At 39.0% G+C, this 25865-nt stretch overlaps 2 protein-coding genes across 2 annotated transcripts in view; one reads left to right on the top strand and one right to left on the bottom strand.

Annotated features, from left to right (window-relative positions):
* lrriq1 (leucine-rich repeats and IQ motif containing 1) overlaps positions 1–4247 on the bottom strand; it is an 86592-nt gene extending 82345 nt beyond the window's left edge. The window contains exons 1-2 of the mRNA XM_057837292.1: positions 4186–4247; positions 1128–1211 (exon numbers count right to left, since the gene is read on the bottom strand). The gene's annotated coding sequence lies outside the window, so the exon portion shown is untranslated. The remainder of the gene's footprint in view (positions 1–1127; positions 1212–4185) is intronic.
* A 7848-nt stretch (positions 4248–12095) lies between these two features.
* The window catches only part of slc6a15 (solute carrier family 6 member 15), a 41084-nt gene continuing 27314 nt past the window's right edge, over positions 12096–25865 (top strand). The window contains exons 1-5 of the mRNA XM_057837286.1: positions 12096–12279; positions 13891–14346; positions 22887–23044; positions 23132–23258; positions 24540–24730. Coding sequence (XP_057693269.1) covers positions 14040–14346; positions 22887–23044; positions 23132–23258; positions 24540–24730 — 783 coding nt within the window. The 5' untranslated portion in view covers positions 12096–12279; positions 13891–14039. The remainder of the gene's footprint in view (positions 12280–13890; positions 14347–22886; positions 23045–23131; positions 23259–24539; positions 24731–25865) is intronic.

Below are 25865 nucleotides of genomic sequence, written 5' to 3'. Positions count from 1 at the left end.
CGAGCAGATCTAATCTGAGGCAGGGGCCCAATTAAGGAAAGGAAATTGACTTGGCGTGTCTGTATTTTCTACTCAAAATGGAGTAATTCGATTTTTTTTTTTCTTCAGAATGGAGTGATTCTTTATTTATTTCCCTGCACTTGCTCTATAAAAGTAACATTTACTGACAACCACAATGTTTTTTATTCATTTCTTTTAGTGTTTCTGAATGCCATAAAGTTGCACTTTTGGACTAATTCATTACTTTTACAAACTTTTTATCTGAGTTTGTTCTACACAATAAAATGTCTGAGAGAGTGCTAGTCCGAGACTGGTGAGTCCATACGTTTTGCTAGGGGTTGTATATTCACCTGATTCACCTTTTGAAAACTTCCAGAATAAATGTCTGGATTTGATTAGATAAATGAAATTGCAATATTTGAACATAAATATATAAACACACACACACAATAAATACAAACTTGTTCATAATCTCTTAACCATCCAGGAATGCAAAAAAATAAACATTTGTCCAAGACCATTCAATATTGTCTGTCTAAATAAATAAGTTAAATATAACTGAAGAAAATTCTTAGTCAGAGTATAACAAAAATAAATAAAAATGGAGCCTTCCTCAGGTAAAACACTACTGCTTTTGGCCACAAGCCCAGCCAACTCAACAAAAAAAGAAAACTTTTTACATCGATTATGATCAATGTATGATTATCTGAGAAAATGTCTTCGTAGGCTGCAAATAACATTTTTATAGGAATAATGTAGAAAATAAATTAATACATTGTAAATAAATGCAAGTCATCAGCCAAACAAAAGTGTGTTTGAAGGGAAAAAAATGGACCGGCACATTCGGCAAGTAAAAAGGGGTAAAGGTTAGTCTTAACATAATGAAAATAATTCACTTAATTATCGTAGGGTCAATTCTATCCTTACAACATATGGGATGACGTCTAAATTACCTGTACAACTGAACTCATTATATAATGCAAATAAGGCTGCTTAAAAGTTGGTGGGGACAATTTGAGCATCCTGAAAAGTTCATAGTGTTATGTCCCTACCGTCCCAATGCAAACCTACGCCCTTGATTCAAAGAAAAAATAATAAAATCAATTGTGTGACAACATGAAACACACCTTTTGACAACTTGTGGTCATTTGTCAGCTACAAGCTGAAAATTGGACTTGTGATGTTGATGGTGGCTGGACCTTGGTCAGCAACTGTAATTGACAACCACAAGACAAAAGTCACACTGTGAACAATGCAAAGTTTTCCCTTGGTTCCCCTCTCCCGCAGTGAAGTCTCCGTGGTCGTACTGACTGGACTTTGATGAGATTCCAGCAGGCCTACGCCGCTTTTCCCGTTTGCATTCCCACCATTGCCCTCCACAAGGAACCCAGTCTCCTTCCTCTGCCTTTCACACGGAGGAACGGCACGTCCAGAGTGGACTCGCAGAGAAAAATAACAGGAACATTGTCTTTTGCTTCAAGGCACGACACTAACCATCCCTGCACCTGTGCTGCTTCCTATTTGTGCTCAAAGTTCCAAATACTCTGCATTCAGTGTACAACCTAAACATGCCTGATGATTTTATTTTGCAGTCACATGCTACGACATTAAAATCAAGGAACTAATAAGTGCAGTAATTTTACAAGCAAGTAAATGAGTTTTATTTTTTTAGCTTTACTTATTTCTTTAAAACACCGATGCTACGACTGTCAGCAAAAGTGTGTATGTATATGTCCCCTCGGGTCACAGGACAACTTCAGTGGAGGTCGTGGCTTTTGTTTTGGCTAGCTCCATGGAGCAAGATGAATCAGTAAAAACCCCTCCATCAGCAGGTCTTGTCCACTCCAATTAGTTCACGCTGGGCAAGGTGTTTGCAGCTTTTGTCTGAGTTCAGGCAATACAGACAGTGGCCAGACAGCAGCCAGCCATAGATTTGCACAGCAGATTACACTCGTCAATGGTAGTTTGAACAGCGTGTTTTTACTGTCCAAGAGTTCTCTGAAGCCATTAACGTAGGAGCTCTATTGACAAACTGTCCCTAGGCAAATTGTGCCAACCATGTTTTAGAAAAGTCAAGTAATTAATCCACCAGAGGTCCCCACTCCAAGTTCAGTTTTTCCTTCATGCTTTACAAAATTGGGCTGTTTCTTTGCTTCAGTTAGCAAACCTACTCAAAATTTAGAGAGAATAGTGTTTGATGAGTCACAACAATGTTAGCTTGGAAACAAAGTCACAAATGTGTCCTGAGCTTGAATTCCACTTGAAGAATACACTGTGCACTGAGCCGGATAAAAGGCTGCTATACTTATTTATATCAGCCATGCATGAGAGCTAGAGAGGGAAAAAAATTGAAGTGAGCTAATCCGCCGCAAACCCGTGGGTCGCTGTGTTGCATTCTTTAGTTCTATCAGGTCATAGCTCACCCTGTTTGGCCCCAAGTACTACGCTTTCACCCTTCAGCTTTTTCCTACATCAGTGTGACCGAAGTACATTCAAACTGATCCTGGGATTAGTCAGAATTCCACAAAAGTGTAAAAAGTTCACTAAGTCCAGCCTTTCTCCTCCCGATTAGCCTTATTCTTGGTTCTTATTTCCTGTATGATAAAAGGATTGTAAGTTTGAACACACATCCTCTTTACGGTCACATGCATCTCAGATGATTTGCAAGATGCACCAAATACCACAAGGTACATGCATCATTCAATGGCACACTGCGTTAAGTGCAATGTTAGAAGGTCTTAACTAGGAGTGGGAAACTGTTGGTACCTCACGATACAATTTGCGATACAAAGATCACCATAATGATGATCTGACGATATGGCGATTATCGATACATTGGTCAGGAAATCATTCTAGGATATTCCACAAACAACTAATAAACAGAAAAACAAGCTTGTGCTGTGAATTGGAATGAGTTCATCACTTGTAGACGTCCAATCCATTTGAAGTGGGAGGGTTGGCAGCGAATGAACAGTTCATTCGCTGCCACCCTCCCACTTCAAACGGATTGAACGTCTATAGCCGGAAGTGGCAGCCAATCCCAGGCAATGAGGTAATTTTGGGCCATTTATGGTCATTTTCCTGTTGATTTTCAGTTACTTCCTGTTGATTTTGGGGTATTTTATGGTTCTCTTTCTGTTTATTTTGAGTTACAGAACAGGAAGTGACCTGGCAATCACTGAAACGCAACAGAAAGTAACCTGTAAATGCCCTGAAAATCGGACAGAATGACTGTGAATGCTCTGGTTTCGAATGAACGAACGTTCCCAGTCTACCGTATTTTTCGGACTATAAGTCGCAGTTTTTTTCATAGTTTGGCTGGGGGTGCGACTTATACTCAGGAGCGACTTATGTGTGAAATTATTAACACATCATTATGTCATTTCACATGTTATTTTGGGGTTTTGGAGTGACGCTGATGGTTTCGTAAACTTGTTAGCATGTTCTTTATGCTATAGTAATCTGAATAACACTCAGTAGCTATGTTACGTTAACATACCGGCATCGTTTGCATTTCGTTGTTCATGCATCATGTAACATTACCATACTGTACACTTACTTAGCATGTTGTTCTCAATTGTATTTTTATTTTAAATTGCCTTTCAATATGACATATTTATTCTATGTGTTGGATTTTATCAAGTAAATTTCCCCCCAAAATGCGACTGATACTCCAGTGCGACTTATATATGTTTTTTTTCCCTCTTCGTTGGGCATTTTATGGCTGGTGCGACTTATACTCAGGTGCGACTTATAGTCCGAAAAATACGGTGAATTGATTGGGCGTCGAGCACCGTCAATGCTTCCTTAGAGTTAACTGAAACACTATTCCACACTATTATGGTGGAAGATTTTGATAGCAACTTGTTGCTTCATTTTTATTTATTTTTTTAGACATTGACACCTTTTTAAAACGATATCTCGATTCTTGGCTGGAGCATATCGATAACATTTTGGGATACAAAGTATCATGATATATCACCATTTCGATAGTTTGTCACACCCCTAGTCTTTAGGCTTGCCAGTTTACTGAAAAAAAAAAAAAAATGAATGAATAAAAATTAGCTCATCACCCATGAACAGTTACGGTATCATTATGGGAATTCTCCTATGGAAGGAAAAATACAAAACTATCATTGAAGGGTCAAAGACACAACATACAGATAGAATAGATGTTTTCTTTACCTTTTATCGCAGTATCACAGCAGTCCAGGCTTCCCAGAAGACATGAAAAAGACCTTGTTCTCTGCACAGTGAGTGCCTCAGTCCCACGACCCTAAAGTTTATTGTGCCACAATGATATTTTGAATAATTGACGTCGATCAAAGCTTTGGACCGCGGGGGCAGGATGTTGTCCCTTTTTGGGGTGAATACAAAAGTATTGTGAGTAAATATTGTGTGATGTTTTAAACAACACTTTGTAGTACTTAAGATGCCTACTGAGGGTCGAAGTGAAATTACAGGATTGTGTTATAGGTGAGAAAAATATACCCATGCTACATTTAGTTCCTAAAAATGTTGACAAGCCAGAGGAAAAGGACAAACATGAAATGCAAATGCACATGAAAAGAACACGTTTATAATAATAGACTGTAAAAAAGAGCGAGACAGGTGACCTCACCCGTAGCGTATATTAAACACTTCACTGATAGCTGGACGGTATGCGAGTCATCTGAACACTCCAATTCTTGGCAGGAACGTGCTAACTACCGCTGGGTCTTATATGATTGTGAAAAGAAAATATCAAATGCAGCTACAGTGCTGGCCAAAAGTATTGGCACCCCTGCAATTCTGTCAGATAATGCTCGATTTCTCCCAAAATATGATTGCAATTACAAATGCTTTGGTGGTAATATCTTCATTTATTTTGCTTGCAATGAAAAAACAGAAAAGAGAATGTAAAAAAATTAAATCATTATAATTTTACACAAAACTCCAAAAATGGGCCCGACAAAATTATTGGCGCCCTCAGCCTAATACTTGGTAGCACAACCTTTAGACAAAATAACTGCAAACAACCGCTTCCTGTATCCATCAATGAGATTCTTACAATGCTCTGCTGGAATTTAAGACCATTCTTCTTTGGTCAACTGCTCCAGGTCTCTGAGATTTGAAGTCGTGTCTTCTCCAAACTGCCACTTTCAGGTCTCTCCACAGCTGTTCTATGGGATTCAGGTTTGGACTCATGCTGGCCACTTTAGAAGTCTCCAGTGCCTTTTCTCAAACCATTTTCTAGTGCTTTTTGAAGTGTGTTTTGGGTCATTGTCCTGCTGGAAGACCCATGACCTCCAAGGGAGACCCAGCTCTCTCACACTTGGCCCTACATTATGCTGCAAAATTTGTTATTAGTCTTCAGACTTCATAAATCCATGCACACGGTCAAGCAGTCCAGTCCCAGAGGCAGCAAAGCAACCCCAAAACATCAGGGAACCTCTGCCACGTTTGACTGTGGGGACCGTGTTCTTTTCTTTGAAGGCCTCGTCCCCCCCCCCCCCCCCCCCCGTAACATCCATGTTGATGCATTTTCCCAAAAAGCTCTACTCTTGTAGCCTTGAGATTGCCCATGCTTCCTCACATGTTTTCTTCTCAAGTCCCCAGACAGTTCTTTTGTCTTCTTTCTTTTATCCGTGCTCAATGTGGTACGCACAAGGACACAGGACAGAGGTTGAGTCAACTTCAATCCATTTCAGCTAGCTGCAAGTGTGATCTAGTTATTACCACCACCTGTTATGTGCCACAGGTAAGTAACAGCTTCTGTTAATTACACAAATTAGAGAAGCATCACATGATTTTTCAAAGGGTGCCAATACCTTTGTCCTGCCCATTTTGGGGGTTTTGTGTAAAATGATAATGATTTAATTTTTTTCACATTCTCTTTTGTATTTTTCATGCAAGCAAAATAAATGAAGATATTACTACCAAAGCATTTGTAATTGCAATCATTTCCTGGGAGAAATTGAGCATTATCTGACAGAATTGCAGGGGTGCCAATACTTTTGGCCAGCACTGTATCAGAATTTGAAAAAGCGTAGTTTTGATAAAAAGCTAAGTTAAAACAACAAATAGAATGACAGGTATTGGGTACTTTCAGGGTTATAGACGGCCTGAAAATTGTTAAAGGTGACACGAATAATTCTGAAAATGTACGTGGCCATAGCATTGCCATGTGGAAGAAGCTAAACATGACTGTCAATCTCCCTCGGAGGGTCTCGATGTTCCCAAGAATGGTGAGGAATCAGCCAAGAATTACACAGGAGGAGCTGGTCATTGACCTGAAAGGAGCTGGGACCACCATTTCCAAATTACTGTTGTTAATACACCAAGACATCATGGTTTAAAATCCTGCATGGAAGGTAAGGTTCCCATGCCTAAACCAGCACATTTTTGCCAATGACCATTTGGATGATCCATTCCAGGGGAGTCATGGAAGAAAGTCATGTGGTCATATGAGATCATAATTAAACCTTTTGGTCTTAATTCCACACATAGTGTTTGGACGAAGAGTACCATCCCAAGAACACCATCCCAACTGTGAAGCATGGGGGTGGTAGCATCATGCTTTAGGGGTGTTTTTCTGCACATGGGACTGGACGACTGCACTGTATTAAGGAGAGGATGCCCAAGGCTATGTATTGTGGGAATCTGAGGAATAACCTTCTTCCCTCAGTTAGAGCATTGAAAATGGGTCGTGACTGGGTCTTCCAACATTACAATGGCCTGAAGCAGACAGTCAGAATTACCAAAGTTTTGGAGTGGCCTAGCCAGTCTCTAGCCCTAAACCGAATAGAAAATCTTGGGAGGAAGCTCAAACTCCGTGTTTCTCAATGACAGCCCAGCAACCTGGTTGGTCTAGAGAAGATCTGTGTGGAGCAGTGGTGCAAAATCCATGCTGCAGTCTGCGCAAATCTGGTGAAAAGTTACCAGAAACATTTGACTTCTGTAATTGTAATCCAAGGCTATTGTACCAAATATTAACATTGATTTTCTCAGGTGTTCAAATACATATTTGCAGCAGTATAATACAAATAAATTGTTAATAAATCATACACTATGATTTCGGGATTTTGTTTTAGATAGTCTCTCGCAGTGGACAAGCATCTACATGAAAATTTCAAACCAGTCCATCATTTCTAACTGGGAGAACTTGCAAAATCGCAGGGTGTTCAAATACTTATTCTCCTCACTGTACTATATACATGTAATAGTAATAGTAATACCGGTAGAAAACAGGACTTCTGGTCACCTCCTCCTCCACCTCCTAATTAATATGATGTCCAATACTAGCCCTATTGCAATTATATTTTAGGCTGAGTGGCAGAGTTATTGACTAATTCATTGATTCATTGATTTTTGCCATGACAGGGTGGTCCCCGTTGGCTGAGATGTAAAGTGTTTCTGTGATACATGGCTTGAAACAATACACCCAGACTTTCCATCAGCTTCATGTTACCAAAGTCACAAGCGCGCCATCAACTATTAAATAGTTGTGCCCAGTGAAACACCATACGCACACGTGTATTTTGTGGTCATGGACGAATCAAAACAGCAACTTTGACAACTCTTTAGACAGCAAACATGATTGCTGTGAAGAGTTTGGTTTAAGTCACTGTTAAATGGTTAGTCAATCTGTAAGGTTTATACAAAAGAGCAGAGGAAGAGAATGTAGAAAGCGTTATTTGACTCTTTTATCTAGCATTCCAATTTATAACAATGTGCCAAAGCAAGAGGTTCAGAGTAGATACAGAAAATAAAATGAAAGTTGCGGGTTTACTGTAAACTATGCTTCATTTGTGAAGTTACTAGTCATACAGGTTTTTTGTTTGTTTTAACAAATTTTCACTTGCAATGAGGTCGGGAGTAGTCAGACGTGCTATATACATATTCCTGTCACCTAAAGACCAACAGTGGTATTAGATTCTTCCAAGTTAGTTTTCTGAGCATTGCGTAAAAAGCCATGTGCAGGATAAAATAAAGTATTTCTGCCTTAAAGGAAGAATGGTTCATTCCTTTTTTCCACAAAACTAATCATATGACAAACTGCACAAAGGATGTGTGAAGTATGAAAAGATCACTTTGCCTGGAGGAGTGGCAGCATGATAATTCTCAACAAATCCCCATGCAGTTCTACAACTTTGTGTGTTTTCATTAAGCCTAATAAATTTTCGGGTGACTGTCTGTGATTCTATTTCATCTATATCCAGGCATGAAAATCTCTCACCTTTCGGCGAAATTCGCCGTTTTGAAGTAAAAAAGGATGACCTACGTGAATCGTGTAGATCCGAGGAGAAAAATTTTAAGGGGGGGGGGTCGTTTGTAGGCATGTGCCAGTTACCTTCACGGATTACCATGCTATGAAAACATCGCGGTTACAAAACCACTAAAATTTTCCGTCATACAGTAGTAAGTATTCGTTATTTTTCATGTGTCGAAAATGCAGCCAGAATTAGCTTGGCGCGGCAGCGCTTACCCCTTCCCCTGTTTGATGCTGCGTGTGTCAGTGACGCTATTCCAGCAAACCCAAAAACAAGCACTCCAAACGCAACGCGTAAATTCTTCAATTTATTGATCTCTCAAATCGTGGTAACTGAAATATACCAAATGAATACATTTAAAACGTTGTACACTCGTATTTTTCCACATGTGAGTAGCTTCAACAGTTTAGCTTCATGAAAAAGTTCGTCAAAAACAGAACACACATTTTCCTTTCAAATTCAATACACAAAGTTACTAAAAACTTACAAAGACGAATGATAGGCAAGGCTTAGCTAGGACAGCAACTTCATTGAGGTTAATCACAGCCGCTGAGAGAGAAACAAGTTTGTATGCGGGGAGGAAAAAAAAAAAAAAGAGCGTCAAAGATCGCTAATTGCGACAGATGATCTTGTACTAAGCACAAATTCACATTCGCTGGAGGAGGTAAAGTATCACTCCCAATTGTTTTTAGATGAATGCATTTGCCAGCATATTGAATTTAGTGAGTAATGGTTTTCGTTTTCATATTTTGTGGTATGACAAAGTTACTGCCGTTCGTTGCAGCTTGCGATGAACACTGCCGGAGCGTCCGGTGAAAAAATAGCTCCCGTTAAGGTAGCGTCAAGCTTGTGTATTTAACGGTAATATAAAAGCAGTGTTGTCAATAACGCAGCATCGTAATGCGTAACTAATCTGATTACTTTCTTTCAGTAAAGAACAATCTAACGCGTTCATTTTTCTAAATCAGTAATCTGAGTAAAATTACTTTCCTTGATGCCTGTGCGTTACTATTTTGTTATTGCCCCATAATGTGTGTAGAATGAAGAATACTGTAGTCATGGGAGTGACATCACATGTCACATTTTTTAATCGGGGATGGAACAAAAAGGGTCACGTGTATTACCATGATGTGTGAGCGCTGGGAGTTTGCGGCCAAAACAACATAGCCTTGCTACCTCGCCAGGATGCAATGAAATAGGCAGGAGATATACTACAAACGGCTGCATTTGCACACTGGAAACACAGCCATTACTTCACATTTTTGTCCAGTAAAGATAACAAAAATATCTCCGTGCGCTGCAAACTTTGCACTGGCTCAAAAAGACTGTCCACCGCTATAAGCATCCAATTCAAGCACCACTTGGAATTACAGCACAACAGGTAACAGGACAGCCAGGACTTTTTGATACTGCTCGTGCTCAATCCTTGGTTCAAGCTCAGTTGTTGTTGAGGGATTTGAAAGCTTAGGTTTAAAGAAATTCTAAATATCCATCTTGCCTCCTCAGCTGTAGTTTTGGCTAAGCAATGCAAACGGCTGTCTCTAAGGTTCTATAGTCACATGATCTGTTCGAAAAATAATTTGGACCCATTATGAAATACTTTGAAGGATTCCTGTTCATTTTATTCATTTGTGTTGTTTGTTTTATTGCTCTAAAACTTTTATAGACAACATTTTAAGGGCCATATTCAATGGTCTTTATTTTAAAGGGGAAGTTCAGAATTTTTTACATTAGGCTTAATCTTTGAGTTAGCCGGGGTTTAATTAGTCGTTGGAAATGATTTGAACACATTCTGTGCAGTTTGACAGTTATTTGTTAGTTTCAGGGCTCCGGAGTGGCTAAGCTAGCGCGAGTCAATCGTGGTTGAAATCAACTCCTTCAACTAATTAAACCCCCGTTAACTCGAATATTAAGCCTTATGTGAAAAATTAAAATGGTCAAATTCGCCACATGTAGGACGTTTTGCCGACGGCGGACATTTTGGCAGAACGCCGGAACATATTTCCTCCACACCTTTCTCACCTTTTTAACCCCTGACCCATTTTCATGCCTGTATATCTTTTTATGTACTAGTAATCTTGTCTTTATCAGCAATGCAGAGTACCATCATGTGGACAATATAGCGTCATTTAGCCTTATTAAAAGACGAAATAAAGGTTGTCATTTACTGGCGAGCAGGTGTTTGCAGGTATGCAGTTTCAAAACAATCTTCATCCAACGACATTAAAAAAAACATAACATTTAATTAGGATGCAGCCAAAGGCGTAGGCTTTGTCTCAAAATTGGTAGGGACGATATAACAGCATAACCTGCATGTAAACTTTTTGCTGGGGACGGGACACTAATAAGACCTAAGAGATTGGGTGAACGGGGGGGAGGGCTACATTTCTAACGAATATGAACTTAATTAATTGATAGCCTAAATGATCAATGCAAAATAAATCTGTATTGACTTATACCGTACTAACTTTTATATGTACATATTGATTCAGGTGATACACCGTTCGATTAAACTTTTTTACTAATTAAACTAGTAAAAAACATTTTGAAAACTTCCTGAATAAATGTCTGGATTTTATTAGCAAATTTAAATTGCATTATTTGAACATAACTTATATTAACATACACAATGAATACAAACTTGTTAGTAATCTCTTAACTATCCAGGAATGCAAAAGCATAAACATTTGTCCTAAGACCACCCAACATTGTTTGTCTAAATAAGGAAATTAAATATAACTCAAAAACCTTAGTCAGGGAATAAGAAAAATAAATAAAAATGGAGCCTTCCTTCAGGTAAAACAAGTACTGCTTTTGTCCACAAGCACAGCCAAACTCAACAAAAATTGAAAGCTCCGTAAGACCACATAAATAAAATAAAAATGAAAATCGGAGAGAAGGGGGTAAACCTCGGTTCTATACATTTCTCACCATTTAACTAACGTTAACAGTGGGAAACACATACAGGAAAACACTTCTCTCTAACCAGCTTAGCACTTCTCTCTAAGCAGCTTCCTACTCGAGTTTTGCAGGTTAGCAAATTCATACAGATTAATGTTATTCGAACTCTGATGGAAGTCAGACTTTCAGTAACAAAATTAGTGGTGTGTTCCCCACCTCCACACAACATCGACGTCTTTTTACATTACTTACAGTAGCTGCTGCTGCTGGCCGAAAAAAAACCCCTTCTAATATATTGGTTAAACTATATGTGCTGGGTCAGTTGGAACAAAGACCAGGACCCACTGCTGCCCTCGAGGACCGGTTTGCCCACCCCTGACCTAAACCCACACCAGTGAATGTTGTGGGACATAAATACCTCTATACTAATACATTCATTTTGATTCTTCAAACACGAAACAAAATGTTCAAAAAAGTTTAACATTAATTTTCACAAGGTTAATGTCAATTGTACAAAATAGGGACTTTTTTCCAATTAAAAAAAAAAAAAAAAAAGAATCATGACCACCAGAAAAGACCTTTAGATAAATAGCTTCAAAGTGGTTATATAGGAGGAGATTCTATACTAGCTTCTTTCCGGTTTACTAACAGAAACACATTGCTTGCTTGGTAAGCGCCAACCTCTTACAGTAATGACAAGCTAGTAGTGGAACGTACCAAAGCGGAGACAACAGAGGGGGCATTTACGCTTAAAACAGGTGCAACTGACACTATAATACATCGATAAAATTGCATTAAAATACAACTAATTTGTTTTAAATGATTAGTTAAAACATATGCGGTGAAAAAAACGATGAAAATCTGTATGTGACGATTTTACGACTTTAGGTGTGAGTGCCAACACCCCTTTGCTTCATGAGTCGTGTACTGTGCCGGTTGGCAGCGAATTGACTGTGTCGAAGAGCGGCAGCACCGACACATCAGAATTAACTGAACACGGACCACAGTACACCGATTTTGGACCCTTTAAGAACGAGTGATAATGTCCGCCCCGTGCATGTGTTCTCACAATTTCATCCCTTGAAACGTCACCGATTTTTCTGGGCATTTTTTCGTCTTCATTTAGGTGAGTTCCCGCCATGAAGCATCCCTATTATGTGAATGTGCGTGCGCGTGCACGTGAGGCTACTGAGGTACCAACGCGGGCGTGCGTGGATGGGATGATGAAATATCACATGTGGACGCCTCAGAGGCAGTAAAGCTCATAAATGGCTCTTTGTAGAACCTGACAACGAGTTCCCTGGATTTTATATTATGAAAATACTCAAAAAAATCAGTCATTTTGCCAGAACTGCATTCGATTTCAGCTAGAATGCGTGGTTCTTTATGGGTTAAATAATTAATTTTTTTCCCCACAACCCTGTCGACGCAGTGAAGGTTACTCAGCAGCATCCATCTACAGTAGGAAAGCTAGGCTAATCTGAAACTCTGTAAATCTATTAATCGGCCTAACTCTTGTGTTCTAAATCCTTGTGTTCTGTGAAGACGTACAGAATTGAACAAAATGGCCTGATGTTGCTCGTGGTTCGTCGTCCACACCCTAGGGTCCCCCCATCACTCATCAGACACCGCCAGGCAATGTATTAGGTAGACTCTTACAGTCTGACACCAGCGGAAACCCAGAGACCTGCCTTGAGTAAAAAAAATCATTTAGATTTAGTGTGTATAGACAGTTCTCTCTATGGATATTAATCTGGTTGAATGAGAATATTGACAGCAATATATGTTTACAGGAAGGTTAGCTTTGAAAATGGGAATTACCAATATGTCGCATCTGAATATTTAACCTTTAAACAAATTTAAATAAACTTGCATGACATATTGCCAATTGAATGAAGCAAAAATCTTTGGAGAAAGCATTGCACACAAAACTGTCGAAGGCATTCCATATTATTGGATGACGCTACGTAATGAATAGTACAATGAAAAACTACATCTTCCAACTCTCTGCAATTGCCACCCGAGATGGAGACAATCGGGGTTGTTGGGTCGATAGGGTTTTGGGGTTTTATGCAAATCAACCGCCCCCCCGGATCATTTATTGAGAAGGCGGGAGAAACGCGATAGCTTCTGTCCTGCCGCTTCACCCACCACGTGGTTTGTTTTCACAGTAATGTAAATGATTTCCCTTTGTGGGAATTTCATGGGAAAAAAAGCTATATTATCCCATTTTTCCTCAGTTTAAAAGAGTTCCCAGGTGTCTATAACATGCTCTGGTAAAGATAACCCAAGGATAACAAGAGAGCAGCGGCGCAAGGGTATGAATAGTACAAACCTATCTTAAAAGTATTTCTATTTTTCTGTCATCTGTCTGGAAAAAAACTAATGTTAGAAATCTGGGGGGAAAAGCTTAACCTATTTTGAATGTTGTCTTTTTCTGTTAACCAAGTACGAAAAATTATTACTGTTCAAAAATGTGTATTTTTGTAAAAACAAAACTGCCCTATTTACTTAGCTATGTGATTTATTAGAACACTTTCCAACATGTGTATAAAGTGACCTGTACATGTACCTGTACGTGTGGAAATACATGAGTTCTATAGAACTCGAAATCACCAACTCAATTAAGTTCTGAGACTTTGTTTGCAAACTGAAGCAATGTTTTCATTTTGGAATGAATAGAAAGGGAAAAATTAGTTTGTGATCGACTGATTCATTTTTCTATTGCACTCCACAGATCTGGTGATAATGACTAACTAAAGGCTTCGAAAATCAGTTCGGAAATTCCACAGACTCAAACAAGCAGAAAAGTTAAACAATTGCGTAATCTTGAGACAACCAGAACAAGAAGCAGGTGGCAGCCCTCGCCCTCGTTTGCGTTATCAAATGCCCAAAAACAGCAAGGCCGTCAAGAGAGAGCTTGACGACGATGTCACAGAGTCGGCACGGGACCTGCTTTCCAACGAGGACGCCTGTGATGATTCCTTCAAGAAGAGTTCGCTGATCATCGGCGGCCATGACGGCGACGGCAAGGAACGCGATGTTGAAGAGGGCGGCTCCGATGGCGATGATGAGGAGGAAGAGCGACCAGCCTGGAACAGCAAATTGCAGTACATCCTGGCTCAGGTGGGCTTCTCTGTAGGCCTCGGCAACGTCTGGAGGTTCCCGTACCTGTGCCAGAAGAATGGAGGCGGTGAGTGAAATTACTGTTAAATTTTGAACTGGTCACTTCACAGTGTTGTGTGCCGACAGTTCCATTTTGGAAATCAAATACCCAAACCCGCTTGAAATATAACTAAACCTGTTATTTCTAATAATGTTTCATTCATTGCCTTTAGTTAAATATAGAAAAAAAAGATATCGCAAAAGTTAGCGAGCACTTTGTGTTTCACATTCCTGCCTCAGTGTCTGTGTCCATGGGTTTTTATTAGGGCTGTCAAAGATTAAAATTTTTAATCGAGTTAATCACAGCTTAAAAATTAATGTAAATTATTGTTGGAATGGAAAGATGAGACACAAGACTGATATATACATTTAACATACTGTACATAAGTACTGTATTTGTTTATTATAACAATAAATCAACAAGATGGCATTAACATTATTAACATTCTGTTAAAGCGATCCATGGATAGAAAGACTTGTAGTTCTTAAAAGATAAATGTTAGTACAAGTTGTAGAAATTTTAAATTAAAACCCCTCTTAATGTTTTCGTTTTAATAAAATTCATAAAATTTTCAATCAAAAAATAAACTAGTAGCTCGCCATTGTTGAGGTCAGTAATTACACAATGCACATGGTGCTGAAACATAAAATCCGTCGCACCCAAACGCCAGCAGGGGGCGACAAAACACCAAAAAACAAGTAACAAGTGGACATGACACTGTGCTGTCATTTTAATCTGTTTGAGGGGGCATGGGCGTTAAATGCGTCAAATATTTTAACGTGATTAATTAAAAAAATTAATTACCTCCCGTTAACGCGATAATTTTGACAGCCCTAGTTTTTAAATTACCCACCAAAACACAGCTGTTCTGTTTCCTCAATTTATTATTTTGTGAGGAGTTCAAATATTCAATATCTATTCCAAAAGGTGATGGATCACACTGGTTGTGAACTAATTTTTCAGATGTTTTAAATGAAAAATGCAGACAGGTTGTGTCCCCGAATAACCTTTCTGGGCTGCTGGTTAAATCAAACATAGGAAGTGTCAAAAGAAAACTAAATCAAAGTATACCCACCGCCTGACAGGATGGAAAATGTTGGCTGGGGAATTTTGTCAACCTCAAGGTTTTAGTATTACACTACAAGAACACAGTTATTGCTTGTACGGATTCTTATATAACTCTTCAAGACATACATTGTTCTCATTATGATAATATCATTATATCTGAATATTTTATTATCATCATAATACTTTTCTTATAAGTTGTCAATAGTACCCACAAAAATCCAAAGACTGTGCAAAAGGATTTAATTGTTTAGTACACAGGTTTTGTATTAGATCTAATGAGATTGATTGGTGTATCTATTCCAATCTAATCTAGGCCTGCACAATATATCGTTTGAACATCGCCATCGCAATGTGTGCATGTGCAATAGTCCCATCGCAGCATGTGCGATGTTTTTTTTTAATGTAAACTTTAGTTTTGCTTCATAAAAGCAGCAGTTGTGCAGAGACATGGCTTCCTAGATCTCTTTTACATAAATCAATCTTCACAAATAAACTCACTTAGCCTTGATCGCATATTTTTGCACCAGAGTCACCTGATTTTGAGTCCCGATCCGATACCAATATTTTTTTTGCTTTGACGTGCAATCTGCCGAGAACAGCCTCTCACTTAGACAATGAATGAGTTGCCTGAGTACTTTTGTACCAAGCTTAAAATCGAATTAACACATTTGTGCCCTTGATGATAGAGCTACCAAGGTGTCTCTGCCCAGATCAAAGCTACAAACCTGTCAATCATCTCTAACTTTAAGTACCAAACGCCAGCTGCACTGGTGACCAAGAAAGTCGCACTGCTTAGCGGGGAGGGGGGGGATGAGATGATGACATAAAAATAAATATATTTTTTTGAATTAAAATTCTTCATTCACACAATTCCGATCCTTTGAAAAATGGTGCGATCAGCCCGATCATGTGATCTGATCGGGACATCTCCAATGAATACAAAGTGGTCATAGTGAGTCAACCAAAGTCTTCCCAAACAGAGCACTTTAAGTCATCTGGTGACAATTCTTCTAGTTTTTATATTGCTATGTCAGTTTTTTACAAAATCGTTCAGACCGAAAGTGATCTAATCTAATCTCACTGCTCTAATCGAATGTAATCTAATCTAATCAATGTGTCGGTAGTAGAATTTTAGTAGTGTTGTAGTGTACTAAAAGACGTAGTAGTAGTAGTACAATAGTAGTAGTAGTAGTAGTAGAAGGCGTAGTAACTAAATTAAAAATGTAGCATTAGTCAAGCAGTAGTAGTCGTGCTGCCAAAGTAATAGTAGTTGTTATGTGATAGTAAAGCATTATTGTTATTCTAATCATGGTTATTATTGGTAGCAGCGGTGATGAAAACGAGTATTTGTCATAAACTTGTTGTAGCATAAGTAAAGTATTGAATGTAAAGTAGTAGTAAATTATTAATACCTACTACTATTAGTAGCAGTAGTGGGGATTGTAATGAATAGTACAGTAGTAGATTTAAAACTAAATTAGTAGTTTTGTATGCTAATTTACATGAAGTCAGTCAAATCCAAACATTTTCCAAAATGTGCTGGTGCTCAGAGGGCCTGCAAAAGCCAGTTAGTAGTCACCCTTTTGTGTTTAGCTTATGAAATGGCAGATTTAGACTTGCGTGCTAAGTGAAGGTTCACGTTACTGTTCCACTCCTGTACAGTGAAATGTCTCACACAGTCATACTGTGAGTCATGTTGCTTCAATGATTCACTGTGGGAGTCAGGGCTGTTTTAGACAGCTCTGGTCACCCTGCTGCGTTCAAGTGTAATTAGGTTAAAGCGACACTGGGGCCTGAGCCGCCCCTCCCTCCCTGTGTGTGTGTGTTAGTAGTGTGTTAAATATAAATTTACGCACACACCAGGAACTTTATTGTAGTTAACGTCATCAAGATATACATTTCTCTCCATGGTGCACATTGGTGTTCCTTTACGAAGGCAAAGGCCTTTGTGGCAATTTATTTTCAGGGCTACCAACTGAATTTTGTCCTGTAAAGCAACCAAAATGTAGGAAACTGCAATAGGTAACCAAAACAGCAGAATCTGAAATAGTGAGGCATTTAATTAACACATTCACAGACAATTAAATTCAAGAAGTTCTTAAGAATCAAAGATGATTTTACATCTTTTGCCAATGATATTTGACATCAGTTAGACATGAATGAATGAATGCAGTTTATTCTGTTGTGTGCTCATGAGCCCGTAGTTGTGGATTCACCATTCAGCAGGAATGAGGTTGAATATGAAATCTTCTGTTCTGTTTGTGAGCCACGCACTGTTTTTTCCATCATTGCTCCTGTTATCTTTAACATAAGTTATACACTTTGAAAATCTTGCATTAAGCTACGGCCACAGAGACTTTGGCTTTGTTCACACACCGCAGATCTATTCTGATTTCTGTGCCCAAATGTGACACCTGTCTGATTTCTTTACATCCAGTGTGAACAGCCCAATCCCGATTATTTCATTTCCGCCCTAGGCTTGTTCTTATATGGCTAAAGATCTACTGTCTATCTGACACCCCTGTGGTATGACGGCATAGACGCATGAATGTCACCAGCAAGTGAAATACATCATCACTGTTCGAGAAACGAAACAACCGATGCGAACGAGCAAAGGCGAACAAAGTTGGAGAAAATAACTTTTTCTTCTTGATAACGAATGCGAAGCTATCAAGTTAAATAAATGTTGGTGTTGGTTGGTGTTGGTGTTATACTTGTATAGCGCTTTTCCACCTTTCAAGGTGCTCAAAGCGCTTTGGCTACAGTTGCATAATTTCCACAAACGCGCTATGTCTGAGACCTCCTAAATGGACCGGATTTACTTCCATAAACTATGCAACACATGACGAGTCGTATATGTTTTAGCAATATGAATGAATACACACAAAAAATCGGAATTAAGAAAAAAGGATTGGGCATGGAGCCCTGCAGTTTGAAATCGAGTCAGACCCCTGATGTCTCTCTGACAAACCAAACAAATAGATTGCACAAGCATTAAAAGATCCATTCAACTAGTAATAAGTTTACAGTAGGCCTGCATGATATAACGTTTGAACATCGCCATCGCGATGTGCGTATGCGATGATGCGAAATACCGTATTGGCCCGAATATAAGACTGTGTTTTTTGCATTGAAATAAGACTGAAAAAGTGGGAGTCGTCTATATTCGGGGTCTAGACATTATACCCATTCACGACGCTAGATGGCGCCAAATATCAATTAAGCGAATGCTGAACTTGAAGAGTAATGTTCTGTCATGACAGATCTCAGCTACTTTCAAGTTTAACCAGTTTGCATTATTTTATTGCAGTGTTTTTCCTTATTCAGATTTGTTTCAAGACTACAGTTACAGTTAGACCTCACTTCGATGGTTAATGCAGTTATTGCAATTTTGTTGTTTTATCACAATAGATGGGTATATTTACGTTTCAAAAACCAGAAGCCATTCATTTACGAATGTGATTGCACTGTAGTTTACATATTTAAATGTTCAGATATTAAGATTTGAATGAGGCAAAATAACATGCTTTTTCGCTCAAATATATTGCTATAATCATTTGTTTCAGATGTACTGTAATTATTTTCTGTATAAAAATTAATTTGGTGTTCAAAAAAGTCTTTTTTCAAACTTGAGTCTTGAAAAAGAGGGGGTTGTCTTATAATCAGGGCCGTCTTATATTCGGGCCAATATCACAGGAGTTGCAGTGTTTTATTAAGACACATCTGAGCGATTAACGTTTGTGAAAGCTGCCAAAGTGTGTCTTAGTGTGTACTAGGCTGTGTTAAGAAACTGCTCTTTTATTTTTTGGTTTAAAATATGTTTGATATTTTTGCTGCAGTTGAAGTGTCAAATACATTCATTAATTAAGTTTCCAAGCCGCTTATCCTCACGAGGGTCGCAGGGATGCTGGAGCCTATCCCAGCTAACAATGGACAGTAGGCGGAGTACAACCTGAATCGGATGCCAGCCAGTCGTAGGGCACAAGGAGATGAACAACCATTCACTTACTAACTCATCCCTATGGACAATTTCTCACTCTCTATCCAGCATCGACTTTGTCGCTTGCTGACCGTGCTGCCTCGTTGGTTAACTGTCTCCAGGTTTTTTTGTCCTCTGCCCTTCTAAAAGCTTCCTGTATTGTGCTGTTTGTCCATTTCTGGATGTTGTCCATATATGCCGTTCTTGGTCTTCCCGTTACGTCGACCCTCTACCTTTCCTTGAATTACAGTATGTCTTGTCATGCTGCACTTTCTGTTCCTACTTTTGTGTCCAAAGTAAGACATTTTCTCAATTATTGCTGGTAAAGGCTTTCGCTTGAAGTTTAGTTCTTCGAGAATGCTTAAATTTGTTCTTTTTTCATTCCGGCTGACTCGCAGTAGTCTTCGGTAAAACCACATTACTGCTGCATGTATTTTGTTTTCCTCTTTGCGTTTGATGGTCTGTCCTTCTGCTCCGTATGTTATCACTGTAAAATGAGGCTCCTTAGTATCTTGAGTCTGAGGGCATTGCTTAATGTTCTGTCTTTCCAAATGTTGTTTAGCTCAATCATTTTCCTTATTGCTATTCCAATTTGTCAGTTGATGTCTTTCGTGCAGTCTGCTGTGTTGCTTTTAATTGAACCTAAGTATTTAAAGTCTGCGACCGTCTCTAGTTGTTATCCATTGTCCGTCAGATTTTGGGTCTGCTGTTGGGTGTTGTTGGACAATATAGAGAGTTCAGTCAGCTTAGCATGCATGTTTTATGTTTTGGGGATGTGGGAGGAAACCGGAGTACCCGGAGAAAACCCACACAGGCATGGGAAGAACATGCAAACTCCACACAGGAGGGCCGGAGCCTGGGATTGAACCCTTGATCTCAGAACTGTGAGGTGGATGTGTCAAATACAGTGTTAAATAAATCATCTATTTTGTGCAGAGGCATAGCCTCCTGAACCCCCTTTTATATACAACAATCTTCATGATTCACAGATGAACCCCCCATAGCCTTGATTTAACGATACTACCATATTTTTCGGACTATAAGTCTATAAGTTTTATTAACTCTCAACAAATTCCCGTGCAGTTTTACAACTTTGTGTGTTTTCATTAAGCCCAATAAATTTTAGGGTGATTGTCTGTGATTCTATTCCATGTATATCTTTTTATGTACCGGTATATTAATACGATGGGTTCATGGTGAGTAAACGAAAGTCTTGCCAAAAAGATTTATTCAAGTCATCTGGTGAAAATTTTTGTAGTTTTAACATTGCAATATACTGTATATCGCAATATATCGCAAACCCCCAAAAAGTCGCAATGGCATTTTTTTTCAATATTATTTTTTCTTAGTTCACAGAATGTGATTTTTTTATTTGTAGTACTTACCAGCTTCTGGTCATTAATCCATTGTAGGAGGGTTAGGTCTACAGAAGTTGATTTTGTGGGTTTGCAAGTGTTTGTGGTCCTCTGCTAGTAGGTTTGTGATTTTTTAAGTTTATCGTTGCACACATTTAGACAGGATACACAAGGACTTCTCCAAAAGTCCAGAGGCTATTTTTGGGGAAGATAAAAGGTGCTAATATCAGAATGTTTCCTTCTGGAAAGACAATGGGAGACCACCTAGGAGGTCGGTGTGGGTTTGATGCTGACTGATATCTTAGCCTCTCCCCGGAATGAGCTAGAATAAGATCTAATTGTTAACACAACATAAACAAAAGCATTACACCTGGGAGGGGCAGTGTGACTCAAGGAATATCCTGTCTGTCCGGGAAAACAATAAACAAATCTTATTTTAACAAGGATAAAGGGACAAAAAGAGTAATCAAATACATATGTGGCTGCATTATGTAAAGCGGTGACGCGGAGCTAATAATGTCAAAAATGCTAACATAATTTTGCCTGTGTTTGTTGTATGAAAAACAGCGGAATCTTTTGTCAGATTCTTTAGTTTTTAAAAAAACATGTTGCAATGGTACTCGAGATGATTTTCGTGGTTTAGAAGTCTTAGCAGAGTAATACCCCCTGCTGACTCATTTTAGTCTCCCCTTTTAAGATTACATTATTTGATATACCAGCACCTATGGAGGCTTGAAGACATACACCTGCATTGTAGGAAATATGTCCATGTTATTTCAGTTCCCACATAAGGGTGGTTTCACATTTAAATACCGCTTAGAAGCAAACGATTTCCTCTCAAAGCACGCCAAAAAGTGAACGTAATTTATCGTTTTAATTAAGTTAAACTGTCAACGGAATGAGCGAATGGCTGGAACAGAGCTTTTGTAAGCACTTTTAGTAAATATTGGTGAATCTACTCATCATAGAAATGGACTTAGCCTAAAAACAAAAATAACTCCAAAATAATTGTTCAGATTCAAAGAAGCAAAATCAAAAGAAGTAAACCTTTCTATTCGACAGCCATCTTCTTGCTGGGCACTATGTCATGTACCGTATATCCGCCAAGTGTAAAAGCCTAAAATAGCCAAGAAAAAAGGGTTTCAGAACTCTTATCTGTTAATTGCACAGCGAAATAATTGTAAGGATTACCGGTAAATGAAAACAGTTAAGTTTTCACTTATTTCAAATAATGTAAATAGTCAATACATTGAAGGTACACAACTCTAACTTCTAACTTGTTGATATAGAGTACAAAAAGGTTTGCAATAGCTGTAGAGCAAGAGTGCCCAAGTCCAGTCCTCGAGAGCCCCTATCCAGCTTGTTTTCCATTTCTTCCTCCTCCAACACACCTGACTGAAATAATCAGGATCATTATCAGGCTCCTGCAGAGCTTGCTGATGAGCTGATCATTTGATTCAGGTGTGTTCAAGGAGAGAGACATGGAAAACAAGCTGGATAGGGGCTCTCGAGGACCGAACTTGGGCACACCTGCTGTAGAGTTTAGAGATGTCCTGATTGCATTTTTTTGCACCCGAATCCGAGTCACCCGATTGTGACAATCTGCCAATACCAAGTTCAGATATGATACCGGAAAAAAGTTTTTTTTTTTGGCCCTATTGCCGACCATACATAAACTAGTATACAGTACATTGCTTTAAACGGATTTCTATCCTTTCCACCAAGCCAAATGCCCACTTACACCCCATTCGGTGGTGAAATATTTCCACACAGCAGATATTACCACATTAGCAGCTACACATTAGGTACCCGCGTTAGCTTCCAGAACGTTTTCCTATTGGGACTGTTGACAGTACTTCTTCTTCCGTTTTTTCCGGGAGTGTTGCGGAGTATAATACGTAGATATTTTTGTTTGTTTTGGCAGTGCCATTGTATTTCGTGTTGCTTTTTGGCCCTTCAAAAAATGAAAAAAAAAGTTTTGTTGTTTTTATTAAAAACCCGATTCTGATTCTCTGAAAAACAGCGCAATCAGCCCAATTTCCGATCACGTGATCGGATCAGGAACATCTGTAGTAGAGTTAACTAATAATTTCATTTTCTGGAGGAAACGCTGTAACTGATTTTTTTAATGTAACTGTGCTGTACTGGTGTGTTATTTAAAACAGGGGCTTACCTGGTGCCCTACTTGATCCTGCTGGTGTTGATTGGCATCCCGCTTTTTTTCCTGGAGCTGGCCGTGGGTCAGCGCATCCGTCGGGGAAGCATCGGTGTGTGGAACTATATCAGCCCTCGACTGGGGGGTATCGGCTTCGCTAGTTGCGTGGTGAGTGTTGTGCTGACCGATAGCTGGAAACGGTAGTCATGCGACTTCCATAAAGGCCTGTCTTCCAATAATAGATGCTCTTTGCAGGTGTGTTTCTTCGTGGCTCTCTACTACAATGTCATCATCAGCTGGAGCCTCTTTTACTTCTCACAGTCCTTCCAGCAACCGCTGCCTTGGGATGAGTGTCCACTCGTCAAGAACCAGAACAGCACATGTAAGATGAAATGCATACGTTGTCATTATAATTAGAGATGTCCCGATCACGTCATTTTCAAAGTATCGGAATCGGCAAAAAAATATCGGCCATGCCTTTTTTTAATATATATATATATTTTAATTAAATCGTTTTCTAATTGTATTTAACGTTACAGACATAATATGTTACACTCATCCAGAGTCTTTAGTTTACGCTTAAGGTAGTGTTATCAACTTTATCCCGATAACGGCGGTAATTAATTTTTTAAAAAATGTATCACATTAAAGTATTAATATTAATGCATGCGCTGCACGACCGACTCACGCATTGTCGCACTCAATCTGTAATGACGCCGTTTTACCTATAAAGAGAGATAAAAGGCAGCGTAAAATGAGTAGAGTGAATTTTGGCAGCCTTTGGAGCCTTTTTTTAATTGGCTAAAGCCTTACAATCCTTCTCCCTACGATTAGAAATATCATGGGAAGCAATGTGGGGAAGCAAGGTAGCGATTGATCTTTTTCTTAACACCTTATGTTATTTGCCAACGCAGAGAAGATATATCAATTGGAAGCACTACGCACAGTCATGGTTCCACTGCCCATCATGCATTTGGGCATAGCAGCAGTATCATTTACTGAAAGCTCAACAAATACACTAGATGGCAATATTTAGTCACAATATACAAATTCACAAGTCTTTCTATCCGTGGATCCCTCTCACAGAAAGAATGTTAATAATGTAAATGCCATCTTGAGGATTTATTGTCATAATAAACAAATACAGTACTTATGTACTGTATGTTGAATGTATATATTCGTCCGAGTTTTATTCATTTTTTTCTTAATGCATTGCCAAAATGTATATGATCGGGAAAAATTATCGGGAATGATTGGAATTGAATCGGGAGCAAAAAAAAAAGCAATCGGATCGGGAAATATCGGAATTGGCAGATACTCAAACTAAAACGATCGGGATCAGATCGGGAGCAAAAAAACATGATCGGAACAACCCTAATTATAATCATGCAAAAAGTTGACAGCTGTTTTTTCCTAATTATGAGAACATGTTGAAATGTGACAATAAAGTGCACAAGTCCATAAAAAAGTCTCAATGATTTGGCAATAAAGTCAGAAAGTTTTACTATGATAACCATAATATCTCAAAATGTGAAAAATCTTCATTTTAATTCATAAAAATCATGTTCAATTTTAAGAAACTGTACTGTAGTTGTGTTGAATTGTATAACGTCTGAATCAATAACATCATACGTAGCAAAAATAGTGACTTTTTATCGTACAGATCCACCGTACAGGGTGCCTGAGTGCGATAAGAGCTCAGCAACGACTTACTACTGGTACCGTGAAGCCCTGGACATCTCTGACAGCATCTCTGAGGGCGGAGGACTCAACTGGAAGATGACGCTGTGCCTCCTGGCCGCCTGGTCAATGGTCTGCCTGGCCATGATCAAGGGCATCCAGTCCTCTGGGAAGGTATGCTTACCTTCTATGTTCTTTGATGGAACTGGGAGAAAGGTCGCGGCCTGCATAGCTGCTTACAATGCAGCGTCAGATGTTGGAAATTGCGCATAAAACAATAGGCCATTTCTTGCAAAGTGTTAGGGAAATTCTCTAACTGCTCGTTAGCTCACGTTAAGGCGAAAACTTATAGCGCATTAACTATGTGGACGCCAGATCTACACAGGTCTTAATGAACAGTAATCTCAGAATGCTCAGTTAGCGATGAGGTCATAATATAACCAAATAGTTTCAATATTGTAAAAAACGGTTGCATGTTAAAAGGGTTAGGCTCCAACATTATGAAAATAAGGAGATAAAATAGAATGAGGAGGAAAAAATGCAGCTTTACAATAATAAACTTGCAAAATCTGGAAAAGTACTGTAATTTTCGGACTATAAGGTGCATCTGACTATAACCCGCCACCCCCCAAATTTGACACGAAAACGGCATTAGTTCAGGGATAAGTTGCACTGGACTATAAGCCAAAGCTATTCTCACTGTATTATGGGATATTTACACCAAAATATATTAACCAGTACCACTTTATTTGACAGCAGCATCATAAGACCAACACCATAAAGCTTTAAACTATGCCTGTCAACAATAATGCGTTAACGACCATGATTAATCTGGAAATAGTCATTCATTCATTCATTCATTCATTCATTCATTTTCCATGCCGCTTGTCCTCACGAGTACGCATTAAAAAAAAATAACGCAATTTACCGCTCACACTAAGTTTGGCCACAGCTGCCTCCCGTAGTCCCATACGGTGATGTTTACATTCTCCGCGCGGCAATGCAGGACAAAATGCAGCCAGCCACGATGAGTGAGGATGATTACCCAGGACTGCTCCATGGCAAATTCCGTTTTAAAAAGCTCCCTAATGGAAATCTGGATTAAACGAAAGTTGTGTGCACATACGGCTGTGATGAACTGTCCTTCCATCGAAGCACAACTACTAGCACAACTAAAGTACAACCTTCAGGCAAAGCATATCTTCGCTAGTGTTAGCAATGACGCTAACACCGCAAACACAAGCCGCAGTCATCTAGCTACACTGGCAGAGTGCGGACTCGGACGTGTCAACAAAAGGACAACAAGTAA

The sequence above is a fragment of the Corythoichthys intestinalis genome, chromosome 5, assembly GCF_030265065.1.
Source record: "Corythoichthys intestinalis isolate RoL2023-P3 chromosome 5, ASM3026506v1, whole genome shotgun sequence".
Taxonomy (NCBI): Eukaryota; Metazoa; Chordata; class Actinopteri; order Syngnathiformes; family Syngnathidae; genus Corythoichthys; species Corythoichthys intestinalis.
Note: the sequence above shows the minus strand (reverse complement) of the source record. Positions and strands in the feature narration are given on the sequence as shown.